The 12,358-nt window shown below is 44.0% G+C and overlaps 1 protein-coding gene across 1 annotated transcript in view; it reads right to left on the reverse strand.

Moving 5' to 3' along the window:
• Positions 1-12,358, reverse strand: part of LBHD2 (LBH domain containing 2) — a 153,793-nt gene that overhangs the window by 41,578 nt on the left and 99,857 nt on the right. Inside the window, exon 2 of the mRNA XM_068252281.1 lies at positions 606-696. Coding sequence (XP_068108382.1) covers positions 606-696 — 91 coding nt within the window. The remainder of the gene's footprint in view (positions 1-605; positions 697-12,358) is intronic.

Genomic DNA, 12,358 nt, shown 5'->3' on the forward strand with positions numbered 1-12,358 from the left:
GGAGAGTAATTTTTACCGCAGAAATGCGGCCCAGTCAGGAGAGGGTGTAGGAGTGTTCCATTTATAGAGGTCCTCATTCTTTTTACAAATGTCTAGTACCTTAAGTATCTCAGAAAGTGAGTCTGAATCTGGAATCCAAAGGTGAATGTTATATGTCTTGTTCTGAGGCAGTGTTTCAGAAGATGGACTCAACATTAATTTTAAGGCCAGAAACACTACTGAACCTTTGAGGTAAGTCTAGGAGAACAGGGACGGAGGTGCAGGGCTGTTGACGGGTCATGAGAATATCATCAGCAAACATGCTAAGTTTAAATTGAGAATTATTGATGTCATAGCCCTTGACGTCTGGGTGTTCCATTGTCGGGGCGAACAGCGCAGGGGAATTTTAATTTTTAAAATTCTACTTCCTGTCTGACACTGGTCTTTCATCTGAGTGTGACAGGTCCTCTTTACATAGATAGCTATAGTTGACCCATCTTTGCAAGTTTTAGAAATTATCCACGATAGGCTGAAATCCACCAACTTTTGGGAGACCACAACAGACCCCTTCTTCAGGGTGGCAAAGGCTGTCTTTAGGTAGAGGCATTAAAAAAGAAGAGACCTACCTGGACGGCGTGTCCTTCTGCCGCGGCCCCTGCGCTGAGCGTATATTCTCCCATGGTGGAGGACTCACACGTGTTCATCACCTCAGTCATCCTGTGGAGAATAATGAGGGATTTAATTCTTCTAGTAGGCCAGAAGCACCCCCCACAATCTTCCTACCCAACCCCCATGTACCCCATTGTTGGCAGAGAGCTGCACCAAGTCCCAGAACAGAACCGGACCATCAACCATGATGAACATGTGGGAACTCGATGGACGTATGTCTTTTTTTTCAGCCCAAATAACTATGAGGTGCATAGGTGGTAATAAAACTGTGTTTTTATTATTATTGATTTATAAAGATACATATTCCATGGTACTGTACAAAGTAAGAAGCAAACATGGGGTACACAATAATACCGACAATACAGACAATAGTATACACCAATTTACAAAATACAGAATTGGTACAAAACACAGAACTGATTGATACCAATGAGAGTAACCAAATGTAAATATCAGAACTAACAGGCTTTTTGAGGAGAGTGGATTGTCCAAATGATGGTGCTAGCATGGAAAAATAACCTAAAGATGTATTTAGCAAGTTGGCTGGCATGCTTTAATCCTTACTTGCTAGTAAGCTGCTCCTGTGTGGACAGATCACAGACAAATCATTCCAGCCCCCAGCCTGTGTCTGACCACTCTACAGGCAAGGGGAGGGGGAAAAGGCAGGAGGGAGAGAAAAACTGTGTGTGCAATTCCTTATCTTAGTAGCTAAGCATTCCTGCAGAACAGAGCTTGTATTTTACAGACAGGAAGATTTGAATCAGGATATAACAATTTTTAGCTCATTTAAAAGAAAAACAGTAAGCTTTCAACTAGTAAGCATTCTTCATACTCCACTCCTGTTGACTGACAATGTTAAAACACACAATCAGAAGACGTTAGAGATATTTTTTTTTCAAAAGTAAGTGTCATCCAGTTATATTTATTACAAGGGATCTTGGAAGGATTGTGAGGTATTTATGGCAAATAGATAAGACCCTTGGTTTACTTAATGCCTACATAGACTTCGGCTGACATGGAGAGCCTTTAACAGACCCTATCCTGTTCAGAGTATACTGCTGAAGCCTGGAAACAGTTAAAGGATACTCGAAGTGACATGTGACATGATGAGATAGACATGTGTATGTAGTGCCAAGCACACTAATAACTATGCTGTGTTCCTTTTTTTCATTCTCTGCTTGAAAGAGTTAAATATCGTGTATGTAAGTGGCTGACTCAGTCCTGACTCAGACAGGAAGTGACTACAGTGTGACCCTCACTGAAAAGAAATTCAAACTATAAAACACTTTCCTGGCAGAGAATGGTTTCTGAGAGCAAGAAAGCGATAAAAAGGGGCAACCGTTCATAGGTTTTAGTGTCATTGAGCAAAAACAAAAAAACAGTTAAAACTTACAGGAATACTATCAATACCCAAGTTTTCTAAAATGACAATGTACAAATAATGTCTAAGTAGCTGTGTAAACATTTTCCTACTTTTCATGTTAAATATCAGAGGCAAAAGCTGTAATTCATTGTGTGTAGGATTTAGCTATATTGGGACAAATCAATTGCAGAAAAGGGGTCTGCTTCAATGCGCAGCCAGAGTTGCAGAATCAGATTACAGAAAGCATATATCAAACATATCAAACTCTGAAAGCAAAAACAGTATGAAAATCTGTGACAATTAGTTACATTTCCTCTGCTCTCTTCAGACAGGTCAGTCAGAAACACAGGACACAGCAGCTGCAGCTGTTGGGAGCTCTCTTCTCTGTCACACACAGAGCTACACATAGGCCTCGATTCATAAAAGTTCTGTCGGTAAGGTAACGTCGAGCGGGGAAACGCCGCTGTCGGTATTTCAGCCTTCAGGGTGGTAATTCATAAAAATGTTGCTAGTTGTGACAGGCGTGCGGAGATATTCCGCTGTAGGCAGGCATTAGGCTGTCGGGAGACATGCGGAAACAGGAGAAGCAGGCGGAATCCCTCCGTGCGGTGTTCTCTCTGCAGCTGCTTGGGAGGTCTGTCCCATTCACTGCAATGTATTCCGCACGCTTCTCGCCACATCAGAGGTAGCGGTAATACCCGTCCGCATACCGCTAACTCTAATCTTTATGAATTGACTACTTGTTACTTTTGTTATGATAATCACCGCGCAAGGCGGTGATTGATCACTCTGCTTGCGAATGTCGGCTTTTCATGCGGAAAAAGCCTTTATGAATACAGATTTTGCTGTGTGGTCGGTAAAGTGAGCCGTTTTCAGCATATTCGCATGCGGGAATGCTTTATGAATCGAGGCCATAGAGTTAACTGATGAAGTGTGAGGGGAATTTCCTTCAGTTTTGTCGTCAGTAAAGTTTGAGGCTAGATTCACAGTGGGACGTTGCGTTTTGATGCCACGTTAAAGTTGCACCGCAAGCTTACAACGCACCGCGCCCAAAAAGTGGCAACGCAGCGTTACCGTCGCATACAGCAGATACAGTAAAAACTACAAGCAATGAAAAGTATGCTTCCAAGTCATTACTGAGCATGTGCAAACAGTCCAACGCAGCTAATAACGTGTATAATGCACTGCATGCAGTACTTTTACTTAACGTGCAGCGTTAGTCACTAACGTAACGTGTGCACTGTGAACAGGGCATTGATTTTTCATTGCAGTGAGTTATTCTGCGTTAAATGCTGTTTTAACGCGCGACTTTAACGTCCCACTGTGAACTTAGCCTGAAAGTATTTTGCAAACAGTAAACAAAGAGGTTGCTACTAAAATGTATACACCAGTACTTAGCAGCACTTCCCAAACAATTCCTGTGTCAATTGAAAAAAATATGTGAATCGATAGTATTCCTTTAAAAAGTAGATTTAAACATAAAATAAAACTGTGGAATATCTTTAAAAGTCATTTTTAGGTGAAGGAAGATAGATACAATCGTTTTTCATTAGTTTATTTTCACTTCGGGTGTCCTTTAACTGTATGTTACTCAGTGGGGGGGCACTTAGAGGGGCATAGTGATTTGCAGGGCGGGAGGACAGTGCCGCCACTCTTTCTATCTATCTATCTATCTATCTATCTATCTATCTATCTATCTATCTATCATCCCATTATCCATCAGCCATTTCACACGCAATAAACAGGAAAGCACGCACTTATACAGTTAGCGAATGTCCCCCTTTGTAAATTGTTCCTAAATCCGGAAATATTCTCGGATAAGAAAGACAACCGATGCTAGATGGTTATATTTTCCCGCCACAGTTATCGGCCTGATGAAGTCAGTTGGATCTCATGAAACGTGTTGCCTTGCGCTAAATAAACTATTTCCCTTACTGTGCCATAAGTAGTGTTGTGAATGAGGTAAGCTGCCTCATTTTTATCCATCATCCCGTTATCCATCCGCCATTTCACAAGCAATAAACAGGAAAACACACACTGTTAGCGAATGTCCCTCTTTATAAATGGCCCCTAAGCCCAGGCGTATTCTCAGATAAGTGGTGGATTCTCTGGCTTTGCTCTTTCTCCTCTTCCCGCTCTGACGGCTCCACTTACAACCTCTCATCTAATAAATGTAATCACGGCGGAGCGAGATTCTCTAATTAAATATAAGCCGCGTTCACCTCTGTCTCATTCCGTCCGTGTATAAAGTGCTCCTGCAGAGCCGCGCTACGAGCCGCGCTGTCGTATGAAGAGGGCTCTCCTCAGGATTATTTTAGAATGTATATAGGTCATCGTCAGCCCGCGCAGACCCGCCGCGCAGGGGCGTAGCAATAGGGGGTGCAGAGGTAGCGACCGCATCGGGGCCCTTGGGCCAGAGGGGCCCCGAAGGGCCCTTCCTCAACCACAGTATTAGCTCTCTATTGGTAGTGTGCTCATAATAATCACTTCTATAGATACATTGAATAGTGGTAATCATTAACAAACTGTTCCCCATCCCCTTCTTGCACCTCTGACACTGTAGTTGCCATTAGCAGGTTTTGGTGCGCCGTATCAATTGCTATGTATAGAGTGCTTGGGGGGCCCCATGTAAAACTTGCACCAGGGCCCATAGCTCCTTAGCTACGCCACTGCCGCCGCGCCTGACACCGCGCGAATCTCCCCTCATCTAATAACTAATTTAGGATCCATCTCAGCCAATTAGCTCTGCTGCTGGTTTATTTACTTCTCAATTACCAAAACTTCATGAGAAAATAGGATGGCTGGACATGACAGATGTACCAGAAAAACACACACCCTCCATAACTATTTCTTCACAGAGTTTTGGGAAAAACAGGACCGGTTTACAAAGGAATGACTGGAATGTGGCCAGACTTTTAAAATTTCTGAAGCAGCACATTTCTGTTACTTTCCCTGCTGTTTTCAAAACAGATCAATCTGTTTTCCCAAGAACCTTATCAGGTGTCTTGTTACCTTAACAAACATTTCTTCCCTGCTTTCTCTTGTCAAGTGTGTCAGTTAAAACCAAATGAAGCCGGGTACACCTGTTAGATGGTTCTTGGCTGAGCTGGTCTTTAAAGAAAACCTGTACTGAAAATTAAAAGTCAAAATAAACATACACAAGTCATACTTACCTTCCATGTAGTGTACTCCTTAGTGTCTTTCTCCTGTCCCGCGTCCTGTTTGTCCACTGTGATCAAGGGAATTTTCTGTCCTTCATTTTGAAAATGGTCATTACCCCATAACAGCTTTCTGGTCAGCACACAGTTAAACTGTAACATCGCCCATTTGAGCCATAGGGAAACATGGACATTACCTGGTACATCAGTTTTCCTCTCAGCTGTAACTAACAGAAACTGATATTTTACTGACAGCAACTGATATATTTCAGATCTGACAAAATATTGTCAGAACTGGAAGGGATTATTGTCAGAAGGAAATGGTGAGCTTCTGAGAGGAACTGATGGCAAGGTAACTATGTAATGTTCATTTGAAGTTACCTCATGTGTTTATTTTAAATATTTTTACTCAGTACAGGTTCTCTTTAAAGTGAAACTCCGACCAAGAATTGAACTTTATCCCAATCAGTAGCTGATACCCCCTTTTACATGAGAAATCTATTCCTTTTCACAAACAGTCCATCAGGGGGCGCTGTATGACTGATATTGTGGTGAAACCCCTCCCACAAGAAACTCTGAGGACCGTGGTACTCCTGGTAGTTTCCTGTCTGTGAACCTTGTTGCATTGTGGGAAATAGCTGTTTACAGCTGTTTCCGACTGCCAAAAAAGCATGCAGCAGCTACACCACCTGCCAACAGTAAATGTCAGAATGTAAATCAAGGATTTAAAACATTTTACAATGGGCAAACACTGACTAAATCATTTATACATAATTGTTGTAAAAATTAAGCACTTTTTTTATTACATTATTTTCACTGGAGTTCCTCTTTAAAGGCCTCAGATGCTGAGAATCTAACCTATGTACAGTGGCCTTTAATCTCCCTCAATGAGTGAGCTGGAGATCAGCCTCAGACTAGACCGGGTCTCAAACTCAATTTACCTGGGGGCCACAGGAGGCAAAGTCAGGATGAGGCTGGGCCGCAAAAGGAATTTCACAATCGCGGCGCATCACCGCCTCTGCCCGCCCCTCTCACTCTTCCTTCACAGAGAGGGGCGGAGAAAGACGGCGATCCGTGCGGCGATTGACGTCAGGAGGGGCAGAGCTGAAGCTGAAAGGTCTGCCCCTTCCAGGAACTGCCGGCGGATTGTCTCCCGGGCGATTTGGGGGCTCTGCAGCCCTCGTTTAGCGGCGGGGATGCGGCGGATTACTTGGGAGCACTGAAGTGAACTATAAGGAAGCATTTGCCAGTGAGGTCCACAAAATATTGTATTGAGGGCCGCAAATGGCCCGCGGGCCGCGAGTTTGAGACCCCTGGACTAGAGCATTGTCCTCCTATTCACCCTGCCCATTCCATCGTGCACGGTGCCTTCAATGATAAAGATACTTAAAGAGACACTGAAGTCTTATTTTTTACCTAATTTTCTTCCTCAGCATTCTTCAGCATTAAATTCTAAGCTGAATCGCTGCATCTCCGTGGCAGAACGAGTTATTTATAGCCCTGAAATTGACCTGCAAAATTCCACGACTTTGCAGGTCGTAGATTTTGCTGCCAGGTAGAGGCAGAGCTTTGCCCAGTAGCTCTGCCTCTTATCCAATCTCCGCCTCTCCCCGCCCCTCACAGTGAAAGAAGACTATGAGGGGTGGGGAGAGACGGAGATTGACTGGAGCAGAGGCAGAGATACTGCACAAAGCTCTGCCTCTACCAGGAAGCAGAATGATGCGACCTGTGGAATTTTGCAGGTCAATTTCAGGGCTATAAATAACTAATTCTGCCGCGGGGATGTGGTGCGGTGATTCAGCTTAGAATTTAATGCTGAATAAGGCTGAAGAATAAAAAACAAGACTTCAGTGTCTCTTTAAAAATTTTAAAATAAATAGGTGTAAACATATACAAATAAGAAGTATGTTTCTTCCAGAGTAAAATGAGCCATAAATTGCCTTTCCCTATGTTGCTGTCACTTACAGTAGGTAGTTTAAATCTGAAAGATCTGACAGGTTTTGGACTAGTCCATCTCTTCATGGGGGATTCTCAGCAAGGCTTTTATTCTTTATAAAGACATTCCCTGAAAAGGATGTATACAATGATGCTGTCCAGCCTCCCTGCTCACTGAACACTTTTTTTGGTAGTTGGACAAAGCAACTGCCATTCACTAAGTGCTTTTGAAAATAAACAAAACCCTGAGAACCCCCCACAAGCTGATGGACTAGTCCAAAACCTGTCGGTTCTGTCAGATTTCTACTACCTACTGTACGTGACAGGAATATAGGAGAAAAGTAATTTACTTTTGGAAGAACTCTGGAAGAAATGAACTTCCTATTTGTAGGTGTTTACATGTATTTTAAATTTTATGATTTTTGGGATAGTGTTCCCTTAATAAAGCAGCTTTAGCCTTATCTGGCAAAGGCAAAATTATAGTTTGCAGGCTAATCAGACGGCTGTATCAGTTTGTATCCACCTAGAGTCTGCCCTCTGACCCGGAATGAACTATGTGCTATACTAATAGATCAACCCACCACAATCCAACATGTTTCGCTCCCCCCTAAAAAAAATGATGGCTTCGTCGGGGAAATCAATGTACATAGGTGCATACTGTGCTATACAATATAAATGTGAGAAAAATAACAAAAACTGCATCATAGCTTCATGGCTATCTTTGCAGGCCTGGCCAAAGGGGCGGCATCGCAAGAGGTGAACAGCGTCCGTGCATGCGCCGAAGCCCTCAACCCAGCTGCTGTCTGCGATCTTATGGAGGGGACAGCGGCACCCTGGAGAGCAGCGGAACTGCAGCACTGGACCAGGTAGGCTTCTAGGGGCTGGAAGGTAAGTAAAGCTTAACTTTTTTTCCCCAGTTCGGATATCCTTTAAAATCAAAATTAAAGGGAACCCACAGCGAGGCTTTCTTATTTATTTCCTTTCAAGCAATACCAGTTGCCTGGCAGTCCTGCTGACCACTTTGGCTGCAGTAGTGTCTGAATCACACACCTGAAACAAGCATGCAGCTAATCCTGTCACACAGCAGTCAGAGCACCTGATCTGCATGCTTGTTCAGGGTCTATGGCTAAAAGTAATAAAGACACAGGATCAGCAGGACTGAAAGCCAACTGGTATTGTTTAAATGGAAATTAATATGGCTACTTCTATATCCCTCCTACTTTAGGTTCCCTTTAAAGGATACCCGTCCCGAGGTGACATGAGATAGACATGTGTATGTACAGTGCCAAGCACACAAATAACTATGCTGTGTTCCTTTTTTTCTTTCTCTGCCTGAAAGAGTTAAACATCAGGTATGTAAGTGGCAGTTCCTGTCTGAGTCAGGACTGGGTCAGACTACAGTGAGACCCTCAATGATAAGAAATTACATCTATAAAACACATTCCTAGCATAAAATGGCTTCTGAGAGCAGGAAAGAGATAAAAAGGGTCAAAAGTTCATACATTTTAGCTCTGGCATACTTCAACGAATGTGTCCTTGAGCAAAAACAATAAAACAGTAAAAACTTAAAAAGTAGATTTAAACTGCGGAATATCTTAAAGAGACACTGAAGCGAGAATAAATCTCGCTTCAGTGCTTATATTCAGCCCCTGCTAAAACGCCGCTATCCCGCGGCTAAATGGGGGTCCCTTACCCCCCAACCCCCCCCCCAACCCCCTGCAAAATCTACGACCAACTTGGTCGTAGATTTTGCTGCTGTTGAGGCAGGGCTAACAGTTGCAGCCCTGCCTCTCGGCGCCGTCTATCAGCGGCGCATCGCCGCCTCTCCCCTGCCCATTTCAGCAAAGGAAGACTGAGAGGGACGGGGGAGAGGCGGAGATATGCGCTGACAGACGCGCATCAGGCAGGGCTGCGGCCATTAGCCCTGCCTCAATCAGGAAGTGATCCCTGGGACTTCTCGAGGGGATTTGGGGGGTAAGGGACCCCCGTTTAGCCGTGGGATAGCGGCGTTTTAGCAGGGGCACACATGCCCCTGCTATATATAAGAGCTGAAGCGAGATTTATTCTCGCTTCAGACTCTCTTTAAAAAGTCATTTTTAGGAGAAGGAGGATAGATAGAATTGTTTATTTCATTAGTTTATTTTCACCTTGGGTGCCCATTAAGAATTATGTACTCCAGGAAAGATGTATTTAGTTTGAGGTCTACAGATACAATGACTACTAAGTTTAGTTTAGTTTCCCTTCAGGTTGGCTTTAGAGGTAGACGGTTAGCTCAGCATGACGACCGAGTCACTGAAATCTTGTTTGGTAAGGTCTCAGCACCGGCAGCCCACATGATCCCCTCAGCACAGGTTTCATTAGGCGTTGCCTGCAGAAGTTGCGCTGAACGCTTTGCACACGGATACGGGAGAATAAAGAGCTTTAGAGGCAATACGCAGGAGAAGCGGTCACTGTGGACGCGATCCTCAGCACAGACTCCGAGATCCGCCTCCAGTCTATAGAATAGCTCTCCTGCCATAATCAGGGGACACTCAGCAACATCTCAATCAATGGCGGGATCAATCTTCTTTAAGGCGTTTGGGAGCGAAGCGCACAGTTAATCCAGCTCAGCCCTTCGCCACGCCGGCCTCAGCCCCAGCTAGAAAATTGATTTATTTTTTTCACTGACAGCTCATCACTGCACTCAATTAGTTGGGTGCATTCGTATTTTAAAGGAATACTGAGGTGAAAATATACAGTTGAGATAAACATGTGTATGCACAGTGCCAAGCATACCAATAACCTGGCTGTACACCATACAACAGGGCTGGTTCACGGTACGATGGGGCCCTCGGGGCAAAGGTAACCTGGGGCCTCCCATGCAATTCAGCTTCCACGGCCCCCCAAAACCACCTGCTATCCTCCGATCTCCCCCCTTAAGGGCTTGTTCACACTGCAGGTTTTTTTGGGGGTTTTTTTTTCGTTTTTAACACCCCCCGACCGCGTGGACAATGTCTATGAGAAGCTTTATATCAGCGCGGGTCGTGCACTGTGCAGCTAGCAAAGCGGTGCATGGACCATTTTTGCGGCGTTACGCCTCAATGGATAGTATAGGAGAAACGCAAAACGCTCACAAAATCGCTTTGTACATCGATTACATTCACGTTTTTAAGAATAAATACATTGTATTTATTCTTTTCTGGGTCAAAGAGTTCACTTCCTGACTTACGTCAGGGAGTGAATTAAAAAAAACGCTCGGAAAAAATGCTTAGAAAACCTCTGAGCACAAAAACAAATCGCCCACCCAAGCGCCGGGAATCAGAAAAAAAAAAAGATGCCTCAAAAAAAGCCCAACGCGGATGAACACGCGAACGGAACGCAATGTGAACAAGGCCTCACTCCTATGTGCTCCCCGGGGCCCCTGTACAATACCAGCATCGTAACTCACCTGTCCGCACTGCTCTTGTCTTCTTCCTGCTGTCTGCCTCTTGTGGCCTGCGCATGTAATCATAAGCCAAATGACGTGCGGCGGTCACAAGAAGCAGACAGCAGATCTGAAGCACGAAGGAATGGAACAGCCCGCCGGACGCCAGGAAAGGTGAGATACCAATGTTGTTATTGTGCTGCAGGGCCCCTGGGGAGCACAGAACAGTCACGCGGGAGGTTGGCAGCCCAGAGGCAATTGCCCCCTTGCCTTAAAGGGGCACTATGGCGAAAAATTGTAAAATGTAAAATATGTGCAAACATAAACAAATAAAAAGTAAATTTTTTCCAGAGTAAAATGAGCCATAAATTACTTTTCTCCTATGTTGCTGTCACTTACAGTAGGTAGTAGAAATCTGACAGAAGCAGCAGGTTTTGGATTAGTCCATCTCTTCATGGGGGGATTCTCAGGGATTAATTTATTTTCAAAAGCACTTGGTGAATGGCAGTTGCTTCGTCCAACTGTCAAAAAACTGTGTAGCGAGCAGAGAAGCCAGCCAGCATCATTGTTTAATTGTTTAAATACTTTTTCGGGAATATCTTTATAAAGAATAAAGGCCTTGCTGAGAATCCCCCATGAAGAGATGGACTAGTCTAAAACCTGTCAGATTTCTACTACTTACTGTAAGTGACAGCAACATAGGAGAAAAGGAATTTATATCTAATTTTACTCTGGAAAAAACATACTTCTTATTTGTCTGTTTGCACTGATTTTAAATTTTACAATTTTTTGCCATAGTGCCCCTTTAATAGAAGTGCGAAAATGCCAATATTCTTTTCACATGAATTTTCACCAAAATAATGATAAATTTGATTTTCGAGCAACAATTCCAGTGAAAATTATTTTTGCGTTTTTTGTGGTAAAAATACATTTGTTTTTGCATTTTCGCGGTAAAAAATATTGTTTTTCTGCTTTGTTGTGCTTTTCATGATTTTGTGCTGTAAAAATATTATTTTTTTTGTGGTAAAAACCATAAACACGCGAAAATACAAGCTATTTTTCACGAAAAATTCTCAAAATTGAAAATTGAAAAATTTTCGATGTGAAAATGACTGGTGAAAACTCACAAGCGACACTGGCTACGATTACAACAGCCACATAGCGCATCAGCGATCACTGCCTTCTCTATTGCCGCACTAATGCACCTCCACTCGTGTCTACCTCAACAGTAATTAAACCGCCTTCATTGTGCAGAGCTATTAACAGGGCCGGATTTAGGACAATGCCACCTAGGCCATGGCCTAGGGCACCACAGGACGAAGGGCACCAAAGCATCAGGCTAAACTGGTGCAGCATTTGCAAGCTTGTAAATGCTGCAATGCAGGGAGATCAGGCGAACGCCTGACTGCGGTTCTCTACTGCTAGCCGCCTGTGCAGCAGTCACCTTGCTCTCTGTGCACATGTGGCTGGTGGCTATGAACTTGGGCAGCATTGGAGATGGAAAGGAAGAGGAAGCTTCTGCATTGGAGACGAGCGGAGGAATGAGTGACACTGATGGCTGCTGCGGTGTGAAGGCGAGCTGGCTATCTATACTGAAAGGGGGGAGGGATTAATAGAGTCAGCTGTCTACCTATACTGGAGCGAAAGGGGAGGAGTCATCTGGATACATATACTAGAGGGAAGGGGAGGAGTCATCTGGCTACCTATACTAGAGGGAAGGGGAGGGGTCATCTCGCTACCTATACTGAAGGGGGCGGCTGGTGACAATGGCCTTGGGCGGTAAAGAGTACAAATCCGGCCCTGGCTATTAAAAACTGTAATATTAAAAGATTGCTCTTACATTTAGGTGGT

This window comes from Hyperolius riggenbachi, chromosome 9, assembly GCF_040937935.1.
Source record: "Hyperolius riggenbachi isolate aHypRig1 chromosome 9, aHypRig1.pri, whole genome shotgun sequence".
NCBI classification, from domain to species: Eukaryota; Metazoa; Chordata; class Amphibia; order Anura; family Hyperoliidae; genus Hyperolius; species Hyperolius riggenbachi.